General features: G+C 38.0%; 1 protein-coding gene across 3 annotated transcripts in view; it reads right to left on the bottom strand.

Moving 5' to 3' along the window:
* Positions 1–26,994, bottom strand: part of KLHL2 (kelch like family member 2) — a 79,896-nt gene that overhangs the window by 28,262 nt on the left and 24,640 nt on the right. For 2 of the 3 annotated variants that reach the window (XM_045831724.1, XM_045831725.1), the window contains one exon: positions 21,627–21,748. The exons of the other annotated variant lie outside the window; for it this stretch is intronic. In XM_045831724.1, coding sequence (XP_045687680.1) covers positions 21,627–21,748 — 122 coding nt within the window. The remainder of the gene's footprint in view (positions 1–21,626; positions 21,749–26,994) is intronic. 3 annotated transcript variants of the gene reach the window in all.

Here is a 26,994-nt window from a genome sequence, read left to right as displayed (position 1 = left end):
AAATTTCTATGGAATCTTTCAAAGGTCTCTTCTTAGTCATAAGAAAATATGAGAAATTAGGTCATGCTCGATTTAACAGTTGTTTCTATGAGCATAAACAAAATGTTCCTTTGAATTTTAAAAACATGCGTTTTCAGGATGCTAGGGGGTGCTGTGGCTCAGTGAAAATTCTTTTGTTCCCTTAGTTTGAGCAGTCGTGAGCTTCAGTGATCCATGGAGCAGCGGTCAGCCCAGAACCACAGACACCATAACAGAGCCTCATTTCTCCCTCCACTGTCTGAACAACACAACGAACTGCTTTCCTCAGGCGGGGCGGAACAACGTTAAATTCAACAGTCTCTACCTATAAGCAGACAGTGTTTCTACACGGTAATACATGTGCTGGAAAGGAAAACATAAAAGGTAATTGCCTAATAACAACTTTTTAGTTTGTGTTTTTATCTGAATAACCCCAAGAAACTTTCTTTAATTATAGGGTGTTCTATGGGACTTAGCCAGTATCTTCACTATAAATACTACATCTCACACTATAGCTGCTTTTCAAACAGGTCAATAATAAAACCATTTTTCCTTATAAGTGAATTAATAGAGTGATATGTTAAGAAAGATATTTGAAAGTCAAATTTAGGGGGAAAACTTCATAAAAAGTTCTTGAACATCTGCTGCTCTTTCATATAAGCAAAAAGGAAAAAAAAACCTTCTATATCAGAGAAATGGTCAATTTTAGAAGAGATCATATAGCATTAAAAAAAATAAAACCTAAGTTCATTTCAGTAATTGACTTTGATATCAGCCAATCTGCAGCCCAAAGAGAAAAAAGAAATAGTAGTTTTGAATATCTTTTACAATTTTCTTAAATCTGCATAAGAAGTCCAAAAGTGAAAGAGAGTGCATCACATATTTCTGTAACACAAATTACTCTATTTTCTTAAAGAAACCACAGAAGCTTTAACTGTCAGACCTACAGGCTGTGTGTTTGTGCCAACATGTACATAACCAAATGCTCATGAATTAAGGACTAAGGGGATAATTTCAGTCCAACTTCACCAACTAATATTCATTTTTTTGATAATATAAAAATAGTATCTAAAAATAATGCCCTGTCCTTCTGAATTAAAAAAAAATAAAGTGCAAATAATGCTATTTACAGCCAAACATTCTGTATAATGTGCATAGTGAGTTTCCTTATGTTATGAGAATAAATCTCAATGGGAGACTTTAGTCAAGATAATTTGCAAACGGGAGGATTTTCTACACTCGTATAATTGTGCTCTGAAGCAACGTAAAGTACATTCCAAGATGCCTAACAATGTAGCCATTTAATTCAGCAAATATAGAGAGTAAGAAAGTGGTCTTCAGTGTAATATTCAATCTCTGTTAAATCTGCATGTAATGAGCACCCATCTAATCAGCCTTTTCCCAGAGAAAATATAGTGTAGTACAGTAGTATTCAAATTACTTGGTAGTACAGAAAGACAGAGAGGTACCTGGAGGGAAAAAAGTAGCTGAGCAAAAACAGGCTCATTCACGCACTGTTGGTGGGAATGTATACAGAGGTTGGCGAAAGTAGGTTTATGGTTGTGAGTACACAAAAACAGTTTATTTGGGGTTTTTTTATATTATATTTATTTATTTTTAGATAGAGGAGAAGGAAAGGAGAGAGGGAGAGAAACATCAATATGTGGTTGCTTCTCACACGCCCCACACTGGGGACGAGGCCTGCAACCCAGGTATGTGCCCTGACTGGGGATCGAACAAGCAACCCTTTGGTTCACAGGCCTGTGCTCAATCCACTGAGTTACAGCAGCCAGGGCTATTTTTGTATTATTAGTTATTAATTGTTGTATTATTTTCTATACAAACAACTGTAAACCTACTTTTTGCCCACCCTATACTGGTTTAACCTCCACGAAGAGCTGTTTGTCTATTTCAACCAAAATTGCAAATGCCCATATCTTCTGACCCAACAACTTAACTTGCAGATACACTAATGAATGCACAAGCTCTCAAGTGTATAAGACAATCATTAGAGCATTATTGTAGATGTTTCTAACATCTGCTTAATAGCACATGTTATTAAGATAACATCTTAATTAAGATGTTGTTTAAGATATTAAAATCCTAAATGTCCATCATAAAGAGACTAGTTACTTAAAATAATCTATTCAATGGACTACTCTGAAGTCATTGAAAAGAATAAGAAAACTATATGAATAGGATAATTTCTTAAGTGAAAAAAAGTCAGTGATCAGTTCATACTATACCAACATACACATATACACTCACACTTACATATGCCTCCATTTTAAAAAGCAGCTGTAACAGGCTTAAAAATTTTTTATCTTCTTTAATTTCAACTTCATCACTTCCAAATCTAAACCTCCCTTTTCAAGAGACTGAAATTCACAAAATTGTATAATCTCAAATCTGGAAAGGATCAAATAAGTCAAGTAGGTCAGGAATATAAAAGTTATTTTAATTGTAGGCCATGCAGCAAGAAATTCAAAATAATTTTTTATAAATAGCAATGATGAGTCAGGTGTCTCCATGCTTGGCAAACATATATTAAATATACCTTAAATGTTAGTCAAATATATAAAACAAGTTTATTTATCTTTTCCTTTTGTCACTAAATCCTTCAAAAATGCCTCAGTTTTATGATGCAATTTTACTAGGACTAAACATCAACAGCTCATAATTAAGAAATTAATTACATACAGCTTTAAAAACAATTAAAATTTGGCTCAGGCTTACTAACATGGCCCCTGGTGACCATTAGTCACTCATGATGAAAACAAGAAAGCATCTAGGGCCACACCAACATTCTAGATTATTCTGTGTATTAGTTGGATAGCCAGCTAAGCCAAACAAAATAAAAAATGCTCCAAATTTAAGATGACCCATACCCCACAATAAGAACCACTCAAAACAGCTGAGAGCCTATGAGCTAGATGCCTTAGAATCAAATCGAATCCAATCTCCTAATATGTCTGATGAAGAAACCAAACCCCCAAGAGAGGCAAATGACTTAACTAAGTCATATAACTGGTCAGCGAAAAGCTAGAGCTAAAATCAAATTCACCAACTCTTTGGTTTAGTGTTCATTTATCTTGAGCCCCATCTCAAGGTGCAGAATTTAAGTGCTTGTCTAAGTTCTAAATCTCCATTATTATTCTTCCAGTAAGAGTAATAATGATAATAATAACTTTGACAATGCATTCTTATAGTTGTTTTCATTCACTGAGTCAGGCACTGTGCTAAGCACTTGGCAGGTAATACTATCTCATTATTCCCATTACAGTACATACAAGTGGACGCAGAGGCTTGGGGAAGTTGAGTAACTTGCCCAAAGTCACACACCAGCTATGGGTCAGGCAGAGTCTGCTGTGAGCGCAGTATACGCTAAATGGGCATAATGCTTTCGGATGACATGCAGATAGATAAACACGCTCATGTTAATAGTTAGGAATGTGTTTTTACAGTTACCTTCTACTTATTTTAATAATATAAATTTTTTCTTAAGTAAATTAATGTAAGCAAAAATTGAGTCAATGTAAAGAAAAACTAACTATTTAATAGTATCAGCAATACAGAATATAGCAAAATCATGAAGGTAACAACACACAAATTACTGAACTTCAGAAAGACCTGGCTTGGGAGATCTGATTTAGTATTCTAATCTTTCAATATCTGACATCATTCTGATCCCTGTGATTTTTATATATCATGGAAAAGCTTGAATGTGCTTTACTTTTTAAATTTTTAAAAATTATACTTTATTGATTATGCTATTGCAGTTGTCCTGATTTTTCCCCTTTTGCCCCCCTCCATCCAAGACCCCCACTCCCTCAGGCAATCCCCATCCCTTTGTTCATGTCCATGGGTCATGTGTATAAGTTCTTTGGCTACTCCATTTCCTACACTGTACTTTACATCCCCATGGCTGTTCTGTAACCACCTATTTGTGCTTCTTCATCCCCTCACCTTGTCTCCCGTTCCCCCACACATCCCTCCCATCTGGCAACCACCAAAATGCTCTGTGTCCATGATTCTGTCACTGTTCTTGTTTACTTAGTTATTTAGATTTGATTGTCGATAGATATGTATTTATTGCCATTTTACTGCTCATAGTTTTTATCTTTTTTTTTTCTTAAGTAAGCCCCTTTAACATTTCATACAATAATGGTCTAGTGGTGATGAACTCCTTTAGTGTTTTCTTGTCTGGGAAGCTCTTTATCTACCCTTCCATTCTAAATGATATCTTTGCTAGGTAGAGCAGACTTGGCTGTAGGTCCCTACTTTTCATGATTTTGAATATTTCTTGCCAATCCCTTCTACCCTGCAAAGCTTCTTTTGAGAAATCAGCTGACAGTCTTATGGGGACTCTCGTATAGGAAACTAACTGCTTTTCTCACACTGCTTTTAAGATTTTCTCTTTCTCTTTAACCTTTGGCATTTTAATAATGATGTGTCTTGGAGTAGGCCTCTCCACATCTATCTTGATTGGGACTCTGTGATTCCTGGACTTGGATGTTTATTTCCTATACCAAATTAGGGAAATTTTCTTTCATTATTTTTTCAAATAAACTTCCAATTCTAGCTCTTTCTCTGCCCCTTCTGGCACCCCTATGATGTGAATGCTAGACCTCCTGAAGTTGTTCCAGAGACTACTTACACTATCCTCATTTTTTTGGATTCTTTTTCTTCTTGTTGTTCTAATTGGTTTTTTGCTTAAGTTCCAAATCACTGATTTGATTCTCAGCTTTATCCATTCTACTGTTGTTTCCCTGTGAAATTGTTCTTTATTTCAATTAGTGTATCCTTCATTTCTGAGTGGATCTTTTTCATGCTGTTGAGGTCCTCACTAAGTTCCCTGAGCAGCTTTATAAACTCTGTGTTTTGAACTCTGTATTTGATAGATTGCTATCTCCATTTTGTTTAGTTCTTTTTCTGGAGCTTTGATCTGTTCTTTTATTGAGGCCATGTTTCTTTGTCTCCTTGTTTTGGCAGCCTCCCTGTGTTTGTTTCTATGTATTAGGTGGAGCTGCTTTAACTCCATGTCTTGGTAGTGTGGCTTAACGTAGTAGGTGTCCTGTAGGGTCCAGTGGCACAGCCCCCTCTATTACCCAAGCTGGGTACTTGTGGTGTGCTCTCTCTGTGGGCTGAGTACACGCTCCTCTTATAGTTGAGCACTGGTTGCTGTTGGCAGGTCAACGGGAGGGATTTACCCAGGCCAGTCAGCTGCAAGGACTGGCTGTGACCACGGACCACCAACCTCTGCCCACCATGGAGGATCAGCTGTGTAGGGGTAGGGTGGTGGTGTTCCAACATGCTCTGTAGCTGTCCACTGGGTACACAGGCCCTAAGGTTTCCTGGTAGTGCAGGCCAAGGTCAGCCCCCTCCTGTGTTCTGCCCAGGGCTACCCTCATGAGCTATAAAGCAATATAAGATGGATGCTACTTGCACTGGGCTTGGAGATTCCCAGGTGAAGCCAAGCTGTGAATCCGGGCTGGCTGCCTCTAATGCTGGTCCTGAGACTGCTCAGCAAGTGGTACAGGGGCTGGGGGCTCACAGAGGCTGGCTATTGCTTGTTTGAGAGGATTAGGAATTGTGAAGCAAAAGCCTAGACCAGTCATTCATATGGAAAAGTTACTGTTAACAGTTTGGATGGGCTTGTAAATTGGGTGGGATCTCCAGGGCGGGGCAAACAGTGTTAGCCAGGTTGATGGAGTCTTAGATATGACAACTGCCTGCTGGCTCTGTGGTTATGTTGTGGGAGGGTTAAGAAAAGGGACAATGGCCTCTTCTCCCCTTTCTGTCTGTTAGTAAGCTGTTCTCCAGCTCTCACCTTGATGCCAGACACTTCAGTTCCTCTCTGTATGCCACTGGTGCCTTTTAAGCAGGTACCCTGATGCTGGAGCTGAGAGGGAATGAGTCTGAGTAAGTCTGTGTGTGGGTTCTTTAAGAAAAACTGCTTGGGACTCCAGAAGTTTCTTCCACTGACTCAATCCCCACTGGTTTTTGAAGCCAGTAGTTATGAGGACTTAGCTTCCTGGCAATGGAACCCTGGGCTGGGTGGGGCCTGGTGTGGGGCTGGGATTCCTTGCTCCCGAGATATCACTCCTAAATTTTTTTTAAAAGATTTTTATTAGCCCTGGCTGGCGTAGCTCAGTGGATTGAGCACGAGCTGCGAACCAAAGTGTCGCAGGTTCGATTCCCAGTCAGGGCACATGCCTGGGTTGCAGGCCATAGCCCCCAGCAACCGCACATTGATGTTTCTTTCTCTCTTTCTCCCTCCTTTCCCTCTCTAAAAATAAATAAATAAAACATTAAAAAAAAGATTTTTATTTATTTATTTTAAAGAGGGGGAGGGAGAAAGAGAAACATCAGTATGTGGTTGCCTCTAACATAGCTCCCACTGGGGACCTGGCCCACAACCCAGGCATGTGCCCTGATTGGGAATCAAACCAGTGACCCCTTGGTTCACAGCCCATGCTCAATCCACTGAGCAACACCAGCCAGGGCTCACTCCTGAATTTTTATCCACCACACACAGATACAAGACCAGCCCATTCTGTGTCTCTGCCCCTCCTACCAGTCTGTATGGATGTGATTTTTTAAATTCTGTAGTTGTCAGACTTCCATTCAACTTGATTTCTGACAGTTCTGAGTGATGGTTGTTCTACAGTTTGGTTCTAACTTTCAGGTGGCTGTGTGAGCCATGTTTACCTACGTTGCCATCCCGAAAGGAAGTGCCGAGAAAGAATGCGCTTTAGTCTGGGGCTTTCATATCCCACAGCTTATTTTCTACAAAGTGGATAAATTATACTATTAGTAACAAATGTGAGAAACACCTGGCAATGTAAAGAGGTGGTTTCTTAATTTTATACTTAGGTCACAAAAAAATATCTTGGGCATTGTAACTAAGAGGTCTGAAGAATAAAAAAGAGAGCTGAAGAATAAATTTATGTCTTTAAAACTAATTTTTCTGAGCTCTGTAGAACAAAGAAGCAGTTGAGTAGTGTTGTTTCTTATATGAGGTAAATTATATTTATACAATAAAACCCCAACCACAAAACATTATGATCTAACAGAAAATTTACATTGGTATCATTTTTCATGTTTTCCTGATATTAACCCTGAGACTGATGAAAACAACCTTAAGGCACTCTGAGATCTTGAAATGTATTCTAAAACATCAAAGAATAAGCAATTATATTTGCTGTATGTTCTGAATGTTAATGATATATTCCAAGAATCTAAATAAAAGTGATTAATTCCCATATAGTGTACATACTAAGGAAGGGCCACATTCCAGAAATATCTCCTGGGTCTGCCATGCCCTAAGAAAAAATGTAAAGCAGGCAGTTTGTCTTAGGGCCCAGGCACCTGTTCTTCCTGCAGCCTCCTCCCTACCTGTTTCTCCTTTAAGTCCACTCCATCACCCGAGCTTCTCCATTAGACCCTGCTGTTCTCACCACAGTCTCAGGTCTTCTCTGGTCACTACTAACAGCACTGCTCCATTTCATTTGCTTCATAACACTTACCACTGTCAAAAATAATCTTACGAATTTGTTTCCATGTTTACTATCTCTCCCTGCAAAAGAATCTCCATCTGTGACAGCAGGGTCACACCTGTTTTACCTTCTATTATATCCTCAGGTACTAGAATATCCAGGTGCCTAATAAAAGAATCAACCTGAATGTAATATGTTATTCTTGTGAATGTTTAAAAGATACAATTTTAGATGTCCTTTTACCCTGAAACACAAACTTACATGGAACCCTTGCATCCCACTACAAATCCTCTCGGCCCCACCTCTTGTTCAAGCTGCCACTGCAGCTACCAGGTCCACGTGGGCTTTGATCACCTTTGTGAAGATGTCACCTAATAGTGCCTCACCAACCCCCTTCCAAACCTCTCTCTGGCTTCCCATCCAGCAATGCACTGGGGGCTCACACCTGCCCAACCTGGAATCTCACTGGCAAAACCACTTGCGGGACCACCCTTGACCAAGCACGAATGGTCCAAAGGAAGAAGATGGGTATTTTCCATGTTTATACCCCATGCAGGCAGTTCTCAAACTGCGTAAGGCTCCTCAAAAGGTCCTGGTGAGAATAACATGTCACATTTAGCTGTCACCAGATCTATACCTCATTTTAAATTGGTTCTCCCCCTTTTCCAATTCAAATCCCTCATTTCATTCACTACTGCTCTCCTGGATCGCTTTCCAAACAAACTAGCTGTCCAAAAGCCTTGCTTCCAGGGGAACCATGGGACAAACCTGAATGTTGGCATACTTAGTTATAAAAATAAGATTATAATGCTGTTACTCTATCAAAATTTGAGATGGGAGAGGGGGACAAGGGGATTAAGTGGTAATGAAAAAAATACAATAATTATCTATGTTCCAAAATAAATAAATCAATAAATAATTTAAAAAATGAAAAGAACTTAATGCCCAATAACAAGAGACAGGTAAATTCTATAATGTCAATAAGACTGAACTTTGTATTAAAAGAGATCCTGTAGACAAATATTTAAGACTTGAACAATGTTCCCAATATATTTAGTATAAAAAGCTAATTACTAAACAGAATATACAGTATGATCATCTTTTTTGTAAACACACATGTACATAAACACAGACAGTATTAGAGAATTATATCGCAATTATTAATAGGGATTATGTCTATAGTGATGATATGGAGGCTTTCTACTTCTATTTTTATTTCTAAATTTTCTATAATGAATATATACCATTTAAATGATCACAAATTATTTAAAAGAAAGTCAAGAAGAAGAAAGGAAAGGAATGCTCCTTTCTGGATCTCTAGAATTCTAGCCAATACAGAAATGGCTGGGGGCAGCTATTCATTCAGTGACTATCAACCACCACTCCCCAGAGACTGCCTCAGTTTGGCCTATCCTCTGGGCACTGAGTCTCAGCCGCCTTTGATCACCAAGCTAGTGTTTTACAGAACAATAAGTAACCACACACTACTCTTCTTGTTCATGTAAACAGCAATATCTTATGCGCTTGGAGAAACATGAAGTAAAAGAACATGGCCAGCTAATTAAATAAACAATTTCAAATGCTATCATTCTGCCAAATAGAAAAAAAATAATATTTTCATTTAGATATGTTGATTTCCAACATCAGAAGACACATAAAAAGCCTGACAATTTTTTTTCTGTGGAGATGTTTTCTGCAATGAACAAAGAAGTAGGGGGAAGCTAGCACTGATTAATGAAGACAAGTTGAACACCAGACATGGAAGACAGCCGAGCCAAACAATTAGCGCCCGGGTGACACTCTTACACCAGCTGCACGATGCTTTCATCCTACTTCATGTTGTTTGACAAGCCAAATTACACATAAAATGTTTCGCTTAGACAAGTACATTCCTTCTTCTTGGCTATTAGGATCTGTAGTTTATTTTCAGCGGGGGTATTTATTTACTCCATTGGGGGAAATAATTCATATAAGTAAGCCTTTTAAATCCTGAGCCATTAACAGTGTGTTTATGGGAAGACAGAACCAATGGGTCTGACTGCTCCATATATAAGATTTCCAGATGTCTAAGAAAACACGCAGACCTGAAACTCACAACTCAGTCACTATTAACTGTATGGGAAGTACACTGCTCAAAGCAGATTTTTATTAATTTCCAAGCTATTTTATATTCATATCAGAAGTACCTGTTTGTTTAAAGTAAAAGGGCCTTGCATGCCAGCAAGGACCTGAAAAGAAACAAGGAAATAGCTGTCCAAATGGCATGAGCAGAGGGAAGAAATTATCCCCACACTTAAAGAAACTATTTGATGCTGAACTAAAAAAGTCTCATTATGGAATGTAACTTATAACTTGCATTAGTAGACATCTTCTAAGATCTGCATTGGTCCCCAGTTTATAGATAAATCATTTCACTAGTTGATTTTCTCAATTGGTTAATGCTCATTGCACAATTTACTCATAGAAACAGCATTAAAAATAGTCATAAACTACAATATCAATGAACATAATATTACTACCTGACCGCTGTGACCTTAGAGAGTATGGGGTGCAGGGAAGAAGAAAGTACGTTTCCTTCCTCTTTCTGGGATGCCGGCCTGGCCCAGCACAGTTTTGAAACAGGAAGTGTTGGCCGGTGGCCTCCTGCCACCTCAGTGGCACTTCTACCTCTCAAAGCCCTAAACCTCAGCCACCAGGAGCCAGGCCTCTGCTCTGTGCACCCAGCTGTGATTCCCTACCCAGATCTGCCTTTCTTGATTGCTTAGTATTTCATTCCCTAAATATACCTAGCTCCCATCCCCCTCTCCAAAGTTCATCCCTCAGGACAGCTACGGCCAGCAGGGTCAAAAAGAAAGCCATCTTATTCACTCATATTAATGGTTAACAGTGCATCACCTTCCAGGACAAATCCCTTCCAGAGGCATTTAAAGTTTTAAGAGAGGCTAACTTTTAAGTAGAATATATCTATAATTGATGTCATTTCCAATGGTATAAAACATGAAGGGGAAAAGAAAAGGTAGTGTGGAAAAAAAATTGTGGGGCCTGTTTGAAAGCCACTTCTCCTATCCTGTCCTTTTACAGCTGTTTTTTCCATTATTTTTAACCCAAAGTTGCACTAAATCGACAACTTATTCAACAGTGGCTCAAATGTATAATGAAAACAGCATCTATCTTGCAGAGTTGTTGAAAAAATTAAATCAGATGGTCAACCATTCAATACAGTGCCCAGCACATGACCAGAGTGGCACTTTAGTTCTAATTCAAGGACTTTTTTCTTGGATTAAATTGAACAGTCAACCCTATGACAACGGAATGCCAGGACTTCCTCTCTCCTTCACAAAATGATATTCTATGCTGGACCACTCACAAAAAGCATAAGATTGATTCCTTTTTTAATCGAACATTCTTGAAGTAAAGATACAATCAGGGCCAATCTGGAAAAGAACAAACACAGCATACGAACATGGGAAAAGTATTTGATCCTTCACTAATTATCAGATAAATATAAACTAATATAATGAGAGAGCACCTTTTATCACTACTGATACAATTTTTTTTAACAACATACATTCAGGTCAAGGTATAGCATGCCTTGGCGCCTAGCACATTTTGCCATCACTGCAAACTAGTCAACTCTCTTAGAGAGCAAATAGGCAACCTTTATCAAGAGCTACCAAAAAACATAGAAGTTTAAAGCCTTTGACCCTGGAAGTATGTTTCTGGAAATCTACCCTGAGAAAATAGTTCACAAAATTGGAATAGGCTACAATCAATGAATTTTATTTTACCATTACTTATAACAGTAGGGGGTAAAAACAAAAACAACTAAAGATTTAACAATATGACAGCAATTAAATAAATAATGTTGAATCCACATGATGAAAAATTATAATCAATGACAGACAATGAAGATTAATAATGGTTTTCACAAATCTAATGTTTCTGAAATATTTGATATATATTCATATCATAAAATTAAATGGATACACAGCTTTAATCATATTAGAAAATCTTAATGTACAGAAAGTTCCCTTGATTTCAAGGAACTTGAAAATAAGAATGTTGACAGAGACAGAAACAACAAACTAAACATTTCCACAAGGTTTATTTTTTGACAGAGTGCGCAGAAGTAGAAAAAGTGAAAAAAGTTGTCCACTGCTGGTCTTAAGACAGCATGGCCCCTTGCCCTCACATCCAATCAGTTCCCTAACTTGCAGCAGTGAATCTGCATCCAACCCTGCCTCTTATCAGAGAGAATATCTGGGCCTTAACTTAAGCAGCTTCACCCAGTCCTAGCCTGACCTTGGGCACTGTGATCCTTTGTTCTCCAGACCCAGTTCCAGCCCACACACCCTTCACTGCCTCAAACTAGGGTCCCTCTAGTCTATTGGGCAACAGTAACATAGCCCTACTGTGCTGTGCACTGACCAGTTTCCCCATAGGCTGAAATTCTGCCCCTGGGTTCCTACCCAGAAGGTGCAGAGTGCTTGTTCCCAGGCTCCTCTATTCCTGTCCCATTCCTGCCAGGCCCTCCTCCCGGGCTCAGCTTCCACTCATCAAACAGGGCCTGCCATTCCTACTAAGCATTCCCTTGTTATTCATCTAACAAATATTTATTGAGCTTCTAATAAATACTGATCACCAGTCTAGGTTCTAGGGATATGGCAGGGAACAAAACAGAGACACACACCTGCCACCCTAGAACCTAGATCCTAACACTAGTGCTTACACTTAGTATGAGCATGTGAGGATGCACCATCCCAGCACTCCTGCCTTTCAAAGTGGCCTTCAGATATCAAAGTCTAAAGTCCACAAGCACTGAAGGACTCAGGAACTGTAAACATTAGCCCCGAATCTGTGACTGAGATCCCAGCCTCTGGAGCAGAACAGACTTAGTATGAAAAAAAAATACAGAATGATATCATACCACATGCTCTGGAGTCAGAGAACTCTACCCTTGAATGCTGATATGCTCCATATACTAGCTGTGTGACCCTAGAAAATCACTTAGTCCCTCTGAGCTGCAATTCTCTAATTTGCAAAAAAACAACACTCTGTCCTGAACTTTATATAAACTAAATGAGGTCAATACTTAGCAAAGTGACTGGAACATGGAAAGTAGGCAGCTCCTTCTTCCCAACTAAATATTTTATTCTATTTATGCTATCATTTATCTGAATTAATTTACTTTAATCTCTTCTTTAGTCCTTGCTCTCAAAAATTACTAAAACTCAGAAAAATGACTGATAGTCTCTCTACTAACCAAACATGCACTTCACTTCTACAAATCAGAATTTCCTTCTGTACCTCCATTGGATCATCCAGGATTCTTCCTTTCCACAACCTCAGCATTTCATGCATAATTAAAGAACAGACTAATAACAGACTATCACTGTCTCCACATTCACCTTCCAAAATCAGAATTTGTTTGTTTGTTTGTTTGTTTTGTTTTGGAACTGATATAGTTAGTTTTACTTTGAGGTCATGCAATCTTCATATATCTAATGGTATTGGAAGAAAATTTCCCTCTGTAATGAGCCTTTCAGGACTTCCGGAAGGAACTCGTAATGAAGGCTGGTTCCTTTTGTTCCTTTTTTAAAGTATATTTTATTGATTATTCTATTTAAACTGGTTAGGTCAGGGTGTTAAGATTGAGGTATCAACTCACTGTCTAAAGAAAAACACTGAGGCTGAGTACCTTCAGTAGGCCTCAAAAATGTTTCTTTAAAAATTAAAATAAGCAAGCACATTTAAGAGAATAAGATTGTCAGTTAATTCAAAGAACAGAGGTTAAGAGGTCAACCTCTTACTACAAGGGACTAATGACATATCTGGCTTTTCAAAGGTGCTGCATGGATATATTTATAACTGTGAATGATAACTACCAAAATAACTGACAATTATTGTTTTCAAAATAATTTATCTTCATTGTCTCCTTTTTGTGGCAGCCTTGCCCTAGACCAAGGGAAGTAATCCAAACAGCCCCGGCCACTGCATTTATTACACACAGCTCCTCCCCCCGCCTCCCAGCTCTTCCCTCTCGCTCCCTCCTGCCTTTCCCGCCACACCTGCTCCCTTTTCATCTTCTTCCTACACTGATTTACATGATTCAGAGGCCACCACAGATTACCAAACTTATTCCAACAAAGGTTTTTTCCCAAGACTGAACGGCTGCAAAAAACTTTTAATAACCTTAATAATTTTTGAAGATTTTTTTATATTCTTAAACATAGTACTAAATCAAAACACACACACACACACACACACACACACACACACACAGATAGACATGCACATACCCACATAACACACTCTTGCTTCTTGGACAAATAGCTCTCTTTCAGTTGTATGCTATTTTTCACAAGAAATTATGTTACATTCTCTCCTCTCAACCCTATCTGTAATAAATATTCATACACTATCTCCCAACTTTATTTCCCAAAGCCTAAGCTTGACATGAAAAGAGAAAGATTATAAAATAAGGTCAAGTTATTGTTGGAGAATATAAAGTGAGAAAATGACAGAAAAGCACAGGGATAAGCAAAATAATAATAAAAAACAAAATCACATTTAACAGGCAATTAAATAACTTCATCCATCTTACTGATGCCTCTCCCTGACCCCAAAAGGAGCTTAATTATACCATATGGTTGTTCTCAATGACCCTTAGTAAAGTGCTCTAAGTCTTACTCATAACAGCCAAAAAATGTAAACACATGTCCATCAACATGCTATACAAATCCATGCAACGGAATCCTCAGCAACAAAGAGGAACCAACTACTGAAACAAGCTGCAAAACCGATGAATTTCACAAGTGTTATGTTGAACCAAAGAAGTCAGCCTCAAAAGCATGCATTCTGTATTGTCCCATTTACAAGAAGTTCAACAAAAGGCAAAGCTAAATCTACTCTAGTAGAAATCATTATCAGTGATTGCCTGAAGTCAGGGGTGAGGGATTTATTATGAAGAAATATGAAGTTATAAATGCTTAATAACTTGATTTAGGTGTCAGTTAATGGGTGTATGCACTTGTTGAAACTTAGTAAAAAGAACAGTTAAGATCTATGGTATGTAAATTATACCTCATTAGGGGGAAAAAATGAGTGCTTTAAGCCCACAACAAGAGATTAACCAGAAGGCAGTGGAAGACATCTATATATTATGAAACAATATTTTTAAATGGGAAATAATCCTATCTGATAGAATCCAAAATTTAAAAAAGTAAACAAAATCAAATGTATTTACACGATCAGATTTCTACAGTTCTATTCATAAAGTTAATTTAAAATATCACCTTGTGGATATGTTATAGAACTATATATGTTATATAGCTACAGTTATTTTTTACAAAAACTGAAGTTTTGCCCTGACTGGTATTGCTCAGTGGGTTGGGCATTGTACTGTGGACTGAGGGGTCACCAGTTTGATTCCCAGCTGGAGTACATGCTGAACTGCAGGACAAGTCCTCAGTTAAGGACATGCAAAAGGTGGCTGATTGATGTTTCTCTCACACATCGATGTTTCTCTTCCTCTCTTTCTTCCTCCCTTCCCCTCTCTCTAAAAACAAATGAAATCTTTTAAAAAAAATAAAGTTTTCATAAATTCTGTATCCTAGAGAAAGGCACAAGTATACTTAAATGAGATGATCTTCAGAAACATTAATTTTATTAACCTGATAACAGGATTAAGACATCAAGGTCCAAAAGGTAATAATATTTTTTAAAACTGTATGTCAACAATACTACTGTTTATAAAAACTTTGGCTGATATCAAAGCAAATATGCCAGAACCACAGGTTATTTAACAATGGTGGACTCTCACCATGGATGGTGTAGCTCAGTGGATTCAGTTCCAGCCTGTGAACCCAGGGGTTGCAGGTTCAATTCCCAGTCAAGACACATGCCTGGGTTACAGATCAAGGTCCCCCGTGAAGGGCGATTGAGAGACAACCACACATTGATGTTTCTCTTCCTCTCTTTCTCCCTCCCTTCCCCTCAAAAAATAAACAAACAAAATCTTTAAAAACATATAAACAATGCTGGACTCTCACCACCCTAAACAAGTTTGGGGAAGAGTACCCTGACACTGAGTACAAGTCTGATACTAACACACTATCCCACTCAGGCACCACAACTAAACAGCATGAGGTAAAGACTAAGGATCCAGAAAAATTCCACCTAATAAGAACTTTGGTGTATTTCTACCTATTCTCATCCCTGCTCAAATTACTACCACCCTGCTATAACATGCTGTGTCATAATCAAGACAAAGTCATTTTTTGCTCATCAAGATAATGCCTTTTATGTACCACATGAACCTACTTAAAACACGAGTTACAAGAAGTGACTCAACTGTGTGGACAGATATTTTCAAGACTATACATTTTAAGACTATAGAACCACAAGTAACTTAATTACTAATGCTTCCAGAGTACTTAGCTTTCCTACAAACACAAACTTAACTATTTCAAATTTGATGTCCATCAAATTTAATAAGCTTCTAGATTTTCTCAAGCTAGCTGACCTCAATGGCTTCTTCTACTAAACTTTTTATTTTAAAAAATTTATATCTTTCTATCACCACATATCCCCCCATACCCTTTTCTACCTCTACCTGCCCCTTCCCCCACACAATTGTCCATGTCCATGAGTTCTTTCTTTGTCTTTTCCTCTTCATGTGTTCTGTATTCCTAACTTTATATAGAGAGTAAAAGATCATTTAATTGATGTGACTGGAGAATGAATGTTCTAGTCAAATATTTTAATTAAAGTTATAAGGATTACTACCATTAACACTATCATTACCAGGAGCCTCCAGCTGCCCCCTGCAGCACCTCATTCAAACCTGTATTTGTCACTCATCCTTGAACATTTTACTTTGGACTGCATGCTACCCGCAGTTTAAAAAACATGTATTGAGTGCCTGATCACCCATATCAGTGCCTCTATTCCTGGCCCCATTCATTTCTGACTCACTTCTCAATTCCAACCAGGCATTTAGTGAGTCCCAGCATGTCTCACCTCTTCATAAACCAGTTCTCTTAACAAAGTGACGAGGTCACATGATGTTTAACTAGCAAAGCCAAGATTCAAATCCAGTTTAAGTCCATACTCTATTTATCTATTAGGCTTTGTTCCTTGTTAATTTTTTGTAGCATCAGGGTTTAGCATAGGACCAAGGACTTAGCAGATACTCCACCAATGTTTGTTTAACTGATAGGGTGTCTTCAAAATCCACTTTTAAGATAAATATCCATCTAATGAGAATTTCATGTCAATGTTTATGTAAATGATGCAGAAATGCATGCAGCAAAAGCACTCTTTACCAGCCTCTGCTCATCTACTCACCTGATTACCAGTAATCAAATCTCCTCATACCCTCTGCAAAGTGTACTCTCTAATATGCTTGCACATGTCTGCCCCTTGACCAGAGTTGCACTTTATCAACTTATACATGCTGGATTGGCTCCCAAATATGTTTATGACACCTGCATTTATTATTAAAATTACATAATTTAAATAAATATGTGTAATCCAATAAAATGTGAGCGTAAAAAGGGAGCTGTTTCTATGAAGACTAAGTTCATTGCTCTAGAATCACTTGACCAATGTGCTAATGCAAAAAGAAACTTTTTAATCCAATTAGACATGGGAGGAATGAAAGAGAAATTGTATAATTTGAAGATGACTTTGCACTGACATTTTAAGTGTCTCAGTTTTTGCAGTACATAAAAAACTGGAACATGAGAACTGATGCATCTTTATGAAATGGTATGTGCAGGCAAGAGCATGTGGCTCGCCAAGCAGCTGACCAGATTTAGTTTCACAATAAAAAATTGGCATATAATTATACACTTATGTGTTTTAGGTTAAATAAAATATTTAGAGCATACACTACATATATTCTTTTTTAATGGTTTTTCCACTTTAACAGCTGTTTTCGATGAAGTGATCAACCATATCCATAGGCCTCCTGTGATGCCCACCTTTCAGGAATGACTCAGGGGCAGAACACCACACAGCCAACGCTGCCACTGCCCTTTTGGAACAGACAAAACCAGCCTGTCCCCCACCACCAGTAGAGCGGACATGTGATGTTGAATTTTCTCCTGTGCTAGGACTGTGTTAAACACTCTTGAGGGTTCCTTACCAAAAATTAATTTCAAAGGTCTCTCAAAACATTCTCACTTAAATTCTGTTCCATAAATAAATAAATGCTGCTCCTTTTCTAAAAGGATAAAATTTTCTATCCTAAATAATTTCAATTTATGCAACATACAAATTTCATGAACTATTTAAAACCCATCCATTCAAAAATTATCAGATGATTATTAAAATCTTCTGACATGACAAAAGTTCTAATGTAGGCAGGACCTGTGGCTGGCTGAACACTCACAATATCTGGGAATAAAAGAATTTGCTCACATCTGTCATTGTCTATTAACATCCTTACCTTTGTTCTTCACACTTACATCAAGTGAAAAATGCTTACCTACCTTTACCAAACCAAAACAAATTCCCAAAAGCTGAGAAGTAAAAATGTATGTAACAAAACCACAAATGTAGCAATGAAGTAAATGATTTTAAAAATTCATCCTTCAGGATTTTCAAAAATGTTAATCAACAGATAAACTGAAGAATAAATCTTCCATAATTTTTGGATTAAAAAAAAACTTCTTAGTATTTATAAACTCTCTTTTTAAGCAATACTAGTTAATTACAACTTAATAGTTGCTCTGTGATGTTGAACTAATTATAATTACTTAACCTTCTTGAACTTCCTCATTTACAAAATGGAGTAATACCTATCTAACTTGGTAATGAATATGTAAAATGCCTAGTGTACAGCTGAAAATAAACTCATGAGAAACCCTTCATATGTGTATAAAGCCAAATATTCTTAATAGAGAGGGAGGCAGAGAGACAGCAAAGCACCTGAATTCTCTCAAAGTATATGCAAAACTTTGTGCATACATGCTTACGTCCACTGTACTTGGGAAAGGATTCACAGGTTTTCATCTTATTCTCAAAGTAGACCATGACCCCAAAAGTGTAAAAGCCCAATTCATAGCAGTCTTTGGCTTTACTGTCTGTCCCCAGTTTCATAAAGTTTATAAAATGTAACTGAAAACTCTAGACACAAGCTAAATGTAAATTAAGAACAACCACAACAAAAAGTTCAGTTAAAAGCATGATCATGGTAAGATATATATTCTCCTTTTATTTCTCTTTTAAAAAATAAACTTAAATTTACTTGGCTCAAGTTATTTCTCAGCCTTGCTATAAATAAAATACCTAAATTCAAAACCAAAATTTAAAAACCTAAAACAAACAAACAAAAAAACAGCAACATATACACAAAGAAGGGAACCTTAAATAGCCAAGAATTAAAGTTCTATTACCTGTATAGCACAATACAATAACAACTGTTCCTTCTTTGGAGTTAATTTTTCAAATTACTTCATCCCGTCATTCTGATTCAAAGTTAACGACCTTAACTTCAAACGGCTATTATATGTGTGTTTTTAATGTGTGTAATACAGAGACTGTCAGGTATCACAGAAGGCACCCTGAACTAGGAGTCGGGGAAAGCAAGGTTAGGGTCCTGTTCTGTCACTCACTGACTCTCACACAGCTGGACCTCAGCACTCTACAGTACTGTAATTCTACATAAAATCATGCAATCCCAATGTAAAAGACTAAGATATCTGCTTACAAAAGGGAGGTCACCTGACAAGCGATCTAATTCTGAATCTAATGAGAAAATATGCCCCAAATAATAAACCTTTGAATTACAGCCAGTTCTGTCCCTACTGTCAAGGCAGACATACCTAGAGCAGAGCTTCCGTTGGGGTCATTCCAAACTTCAGCTGAACATGAGTAAGAACACTAGACACCTCCCACCACACCACTTCTTTCCTTAAGGTGAACAGCACTTGTAAGAAAGATTTAACAAAGTATAGACAGACAAAATCGATGACAGATAAACCTTTATTTGTATTTCATTGAAAAATACTTATTATGGAAAAGGCAGCTTATTTTAATTGATTTTAGTTCCAAACTGCCTTTTCCAAAACAAGTTTTTCAATGAAATATAAAGTAAGGCTTTAATATCAAAGATAAAGATAAAAATAAAAATAAAAATAAAAAATTTGGATAAAAAGAGAAATATAAAGTAAGGCTTTATATACCAAGATACCCATATGTTGAAAAGACATCCCTCTTCCCACACACACTTGAAAAAACAACTATATGAATGTTAAGCATTCAATAAGTGGGCCAAATACAACTCTGAATGTGTTCCTGTAAGAGCTAAACAATATACATGAAAGGCAAATTAGGATGGCAAGACGTTTCCTGAAAGTCTATGATGAGTAAAACTTCAGAACTAGAACGTGACACTTACTAAAAGAAACTTGAGAGGCATCCTCCACCACAAGAACTACTACGAAGGGCATTCCGGCCTGAACTCACAGTCTAGTCTCCTAGGCCTATCTTGTTTTCCAGTTTTCCAACTTCCCCCATGTGGTACATTGTGTGAATCAAAGAAACCAATCAGCAATTCATGTGTTAAAGGTCAGACATAAAACACAATGAGGCCCATGCACTTAAATTACTTAAAAGAAGCAAAAAGGAACCCGAGGTAAGGTCTTGTTGAAAATAATGCCGGAGAATCCAACAAACAGCATAACTGTGCGGAAAAGGCCAGAATGAGATAACATGTTGGACTGTCACTGCATGACACATACAAACACTTCCTGCCATGCTAAAAAACAAATGTTCACCCAGAACCTGACTCACAACTTAATACACAATTTCAATACCAGCCAGGGATTTTTTAAACACTTGACCTCACAAGCAAGACTTCCAAGCAAAGGTTAATGAGGCCACCTGGAAAAGACCACCACTGATTGTCAATCTTTCAGATTTAATAATAGCAAGTCTTATCAAGTTAAAGTGCAAAGATATCAATCTCCACATTCAAATATTTTGTAGCACATTTCAACTAATTATAAGGAACAAAAGACTGAACCCACAATTTCCTATTTGTGCAAGTAGAATTTAAAGATTATTTCTTAAGAAGTTAATCCTAATTCGTCCTGTTGATGTGTTGATATGCCTCAAAACACAACTGATGTGTTGGAAGGAGTGTAAATAAATAAAAACTTTTATATAGATGGCAATTTGGCATATCTATCAAAAACTGAAATATGCATATAGCCTCTGGCCCACAAATTACATTTTGAGGAATCTATCCCATGAAATTTTTGGATGCAAATGTAAAAATGTTAATTCACTACAGCATTTTGTAAAGGTAAAAAATCATATTGCTGATTAACATATAGGGTACCACACAAAAAAATGAGCTGGACCCACATGTATGGAAGTGTACAGAACTCCAAGACACTTTGTTCAGTGAACACTGCAAGCTGCACAACAACAGGTACAGTACAAATACGTTTATGTCAAGAAAACTGTGTAACTGCACAGAAAATGGTCTGAAAGAATTCACACCAAACAGAGGCTATCCTCTGAGGAAAGACAGTGGGTCAGTGGGAGTGGGTTGGGGTGGGCATGAGGGGAAGGGCAATTTCAAAGACAAACTTTCACTTTCTACTCCATACACACCTGTATTTTCAAACATTTACATCACATAGATAAAACATTTGATCTTTATAGAAAGAAAGATGCAATGTCTAATTTAAGCTAAACTCTAGAAGCACCTGAAGAGAATGCTAAAATAATAAAAGAAGTAGTGGCTGTTGGTAGTCAAAAACATCCTTTGTGACTTTAACCTTCAAGGGAATAAAAGACAAATGTGGGTGGCATCAATCAGCAGTTATAAGTGAATATGACAGTATTTCATAAAAGAACAAGCACCAATCAGAGAACAAAAGGATTTGCATCTTAGAACTTTAAGAATATAAAAAATACTGAAATCAGAAACATTATTACAAAGATATAATCATTCCATATGTCTCTTAAAAATACGGTTTTAACAGTGAATTCTATTACTTTGGTACAAGATGTATTCTGGGTGGTACGCACTTCTGACTTAAAAAACTGGCATGTCATACAGCACTAAATGGCATGCGGTGTTTATCTTACCTGTACATTTTCTTCTGTAACCTGGATTTCTGCAGTGTAAACATAATCAATTAGCATCCTCAGGGTCCAGCCATCTACCTCTTTTATTCGGACTCTCTTTGCTCGGCTCTCACTCATCTCACCTAAAACACAAAGGAGTAAAGTAAGAGAGTGACACTACCGCAGGATGCCGCTGTGGGAATACCAGTGCCAAGGCAGACTGATCCATTTTCTTGCCACTCACTGTATTCAGTAAGCAGCTCATCAGCCACTTTGCAGGCCTGAAGCACTCCCCTACCTCCTCCACAAGCTTGCCTGAGCAAACCGTAAGATGTGCTTTTGTCACCACTTGTATCTGAAAAATCACATCACAACAATGAACGTGGCCCGTGTCTAAATGCATAAACTGTAACACCTGTGTCATTTTAGGCTCGGCACCCAATGCTGTCCACGGTTTTTCTTGTTTTTGTTTTTGTTTTTTGGGGGGGTGGGGAGAGCCATTCTTCCGAGCAGTATTATTTTCTTTTTGCATTTCTACTCATGACCAGAAGAGTCGCAGTGTTACCCCTCTGGCCAACGGCATGAGCACTTGCTGAAAAGGACCCATTTGGTCAGCAGCATCCATCCAACAAGCACATCAGTGCCCGCCACGGACACGCACAGTCTGTGCTAGACACAGAGGCTCTGCCGTCGTGGGGAGGACACAACTGTCATGAAGGAAACAATCAGAACAAGGTTACACAAGATGCTGATGGAATGCAAGACAAAAGAGGGATCACAAAAGGGTTACTCGATGGCAAAGGCTTGTTACAAAGATCTTCTAGCCCAAGTTCCATTCCTGTTTGTCATCTGTGGTAACTTCATCCTGAAGTCATTTCCACGCCAGCTCTTATTACTAAAGCCAGAGACCCTGCTACATCACTGCCTGCTAAAAAGTGGTTATAGGACTTCCCTCCCAATACCCATGGGATTAATTAAGTATTCAGGATCATAAATAAGATCCCCTCTTGTGGAAAGAAACAGGGAAGCAGAAAGGAGAAGGGGTGGCCCTAAATCAAAGGGACTCAGGAGAGTAAGAAGTAGCTTTATATGTGGACAACAAAATAACCCAAGACATGTCAAGACATAAGCAATCAAATGGTGGGGAAAGAAAACTTCAATTAAAAATGACAAGGGCAATCTAAAAACAATGTCAAGAGCAAAAAGATTGGTTTCTAAAACTCATCAGATTTTAAAGGTAAAAGAAGCAGTATGAAAAATGATGCTGGTGTCCTTCAGCCTCACTTTAATCAGGCATCTCCTGTTACAAAAGGGACACAACGACCTCAATGTTTCCCAGAAGTGCATTTCTTTTTCAGATACAGTGCACTGTCAGCGACTGTAAACTATCAGAAAAGCCTATCATTGCAGCATTATTCACAGTGGCCACGACATGGAAACAACCAAGACGTCCTCCGATAAATGACCTGGTAAAGAAGATGTGGGACATATGTACGACAGACTGCTACTCCGCCACAGGAAAAGACGGAACACCGCCATATGCAACAACATGGATGGACCTCAGACTACTGCACTGGGGAAAATCAGTCAGTCAGAAAAAGCTAAGGACCATACGATTTCACTCCCATGTAGGACATAAAATCAAAACTCACAGACACAGACTATAGTATGGTGGTTACCAGTGCAAAAGGGGTGGGGGGTATAATAAGGGGTAAAGGTGACAGAAGATGATCTGACTTTGGGTGGTGGGCACACAATGCAATATACAGATCATGTGTCATACAAATATACACTTGAAACCTACATGGTCTCATTAACCAATGTCACCCCAATAAACTTAAGAAAAGAAAAGCCTAAGGGACTCCATAATTACACAAAATTCCTTTGCAAACCCAAACCCTGGGAGGAAAAGAAATAATAATAGTGATGTACATTTAAACGCATGCTTCCCTGGAGATTACCTCTGACAAGGTCTCAGAAAGAAGCTGTTCTCCTAAGAATTAAAGTATCTCAAAAACTATCCTACTTCCCAGGGGGGAAAACATCCACCAGTGTCACAAGGGAAGGTGCTAGTTAAGATAAAAAGGTATGTATGTCTATACGGCCGGAAGATAGGAGGCTGGATTATGTGTCTGCTGTTAAAGCACATTTCTCTTCCCCTCTTAAAGAAAAAGGGGGTAAAAGGGGGTTGAGGAACATGGAAAAACAATTCTTTGTGTGCATATAAGGTATCTTCCACTATCCTTCTGGATCTTGTGGACAGACTAGATTTGTATCATCTGGAAGCTCTTTTGTGCCAAAAGTAAATACTTTGGTGATTCCCACGTGGACTTTTATTTTTTTATTTGTTATCCTCACCCAAGGATATTTTTTCACTGCTTTTGAACAGAAAGTAAGAGAGAGAGAAAACCGTGGATATGAGAAACACTGATTGGCTGCCTCATATACACACGCCCAGAGTGGGGACAGTATGCTCCCAGGCCAGATATTAAATGCTTCCAGACCAGGGATCAAACTCTCCCAGACTGGGGATCGAACTCACAACCTAGGTATGTGTGCTGACCGGGTTTTGAACCCGCAACCTTTCAGTTACCTGATGACGCTCCAACCAACTGAGTCACAATGACCAGGGCTCCCACATGGACTTTTAGAATTAGCCACAATTAATTGATCTCTGTGATGTGCACACCCCTGTAGGGCCTGGGGCCACACAAACGAAAAGCCGTGTACCTCTTTCTCAAGGAATGAATTCACTACTCCGGGTTTTGGCATGACTTAGCTTAGACAAAAATATTCATAAATATAACTGAAAAACAGCCCTCTACCAAGCAGCTTTTAATATTATAGTTTTCAAAGTATTACTCTAAGATGCACTTTAGTAATTCATACATTATGTCATTTTTAATATAAGCTGTTTCTCTCCCCAGAAAAATGTGTCTATCTACTTTCAGCAAATTCAATCCCAATCATACACAGCTTCAAAAACATTTTAATCATTATTTTTTGTATTTATAAAAACAAAGTTTGCCACAGATTGCATTATAAGTTTAAAAATTCCGGTAACAACTAAAAATCAAAACCACAAAGAATAAAAAGTTGTGAAAGCTATTTCAATCTAATTCTAGTTGTAACGTAGCACCTTAGTTATTGCTCTTTGCTGTGTTCATAGAGAAAATCTTTAAACAGTTTGGTTGTATGAGATTTGTTTTTGATAATGCATTTTTAAAAAGATATCCAGTGATACTGTACCAAGTTCATCTTGTATCACTTTTCACTTCCCATATTTTCTCTCTCTTGATTACAGTGTTAGTTTCTGTGTTTTTGATCATGTAGAAGCTATACTAGGATATCCACACAGATACCATCACTGAAAACCTGAGAGTCATCCTTGGCTCTCCTTTCTTCTTGATCCACCCATCTACCCCATTGTTCACCACACCTTGCAGAATTAACCACAGAGATATCTCAAATCAATCCTCTCACTTCTCTCCATCCCTTCTACCAGTGAGCCACTAGGGCTCTCATCACCTCTCACCAACATCACTGCAGGAACCTCCTCCTTCTTCCCTGCCTCCAGAATGGACTCCACAGATCTGACTGTGGCACCCAGAAGCTTTTGCTGGTCCCATCCAGGCAAGCAGGTCTCTTCCACGTCCACCCCTGCTTCACTATCCAGCATCCTCTCTCTCCCACTTCTAGTCTTAAAATATACCAAGAAGGAACTTTTTGTCCTTTTCCCCAGACACCACACAATTTCCTACCAAGACTCCTCTTTTGAGCTTTGTCCTCCTTGTTTCCCCACCCCCTCATTCCCCAGGCTAATAATCTCTATGGAATCTCTCTAGGTAGCCTTACCTGCTGGTGACCCAAGGCTGAGTTAGGCTCTCACTCTGAGTACACTTGGGTACCTTCTGCAAATCCACTCTGTTGTAACAATACCTAGTTCTCCCCACCTGAATTCTTGAGCTCCAGGAGAGCAGGAATGCTGTCTTTCTTATCTCTGTATCATATAATGCCTGACATATGGTAAATACCCAATAAATATTGGTTGGATGAATGAATGACTAGAAGAATGAAATGTAAAACAAGTGCCAACTTAAGATGCAGCGTCTTTACTTAACATAATTAATAACACTTAAATTAGTCTTGAACATGGGTATCCTAGCTAGAAAGGATTTCCATCAACAAACATCCACCAAGCATTCTAGGATGAGCTAAGCAATTCCACTAGTGAACTCTGAACCACCTCTACTTTGTTTGAGAAAAGAAATGAAGTCCTTCAAATTGTAAAAGCTTAAGGACATAAGAATAGGAACATTTCCATTTCAAAGACCTTTAATCAGAACTCCTGAGGCCCAGAAGTAAAAATTAAAATTCAGTATTTCCCCACTACCTTTAGGACACTTTAGCCTCAAATGTGTAAGAGAAACAGCTTTTTAAATTCCACATTTATAGCAAACAAGTAACTTTTTTAAGAAAAGAACCCAATTTGCTATATTCTTTCTTAAGTGAACAGTTTATTTGGCCTTGCTCTGAATAGGCCCATACTTCAAAGTATGGAAACCTGGAACCTCATCACAGAATTACTTTTCACCCCCCTTCTCTGTCCAAATACTTGGAACTAGGATGAGTAACAAAATTCCTCTTCAGGTGATATAGTCTGAATGAAAAACTCACCTACAGTTTATGGGAGATTAAAAACAAAGGCCAGAAAGGATCATCTTCATATTCCCCATTTTCTTAGAGGTGACTCACAGCACAACAAGGAGGGTAAGTAACGCCCTGTGTCACCATAAACTCTTCTAATTACTGACTCAGCAAGAGATTGCAAATACACGTGGTATATGTATGACAGAAGGGAAATATGCCAGGTCTACTTGACCTTCATTATGTTTTATAATAAACTTTAACAAGGTTTCACACCAAGGAGAGAGAAAGAGACTTATATTCTAGCAAATTTTAAATGAATATAGTATGTACACTAAACGACCTAGACCGAATCTCCACATCTTCTTTACCTAATCTCTGCCAAACTGTTTACTATGCAATGGATTCAGAAGAAGAAAAAGTACAAAGATTGCCAGATAGGTAAACAGCACCTATTAATGAAGAACCATAAAAGTCTAGCCTATTGATCACATCAAATGATGCTAAACACTACTAGTTATTAGGGAAGTGCAAATTAAAACTACAATAGGTGCCATTTCACACCCATTAGAATGACTACAATTTAAAAAAAAAAAGAGAGAAACAACTTTTGGCAAAGAAGTTGGAGAAATAGGAACCAGTGTGCACTGCTGGTGGGAAAATAAACTGGTGCAGCCACTATGGAAAACAGCATAGCAAAAAGTTAAATATAGATTTACTGTATGAACCAGCAATTCTACTT

Source organism: Phyllostomus hastatus, unplaced genomic scaffold (genome assembly GCF_019186645.2).
Source record: "Phyllostomus hastatus isolate PE091 unplaced genomic scaffold, TTU_PhHast_1.1 phas_contig_159, whole genome shotgun sequence".
In the NCBI taxonomy this organism is placed as follows: domain Eukaryota; kingdom Metazoa; phylum Chordata; class Mammalia; order Chiroptera; family Phyllostomidae; genus Phyllostomus; species Phyllostomus hastatus.
This window is presented reverse-complemented; position numbering and strand designations above follow the sequence as displayed.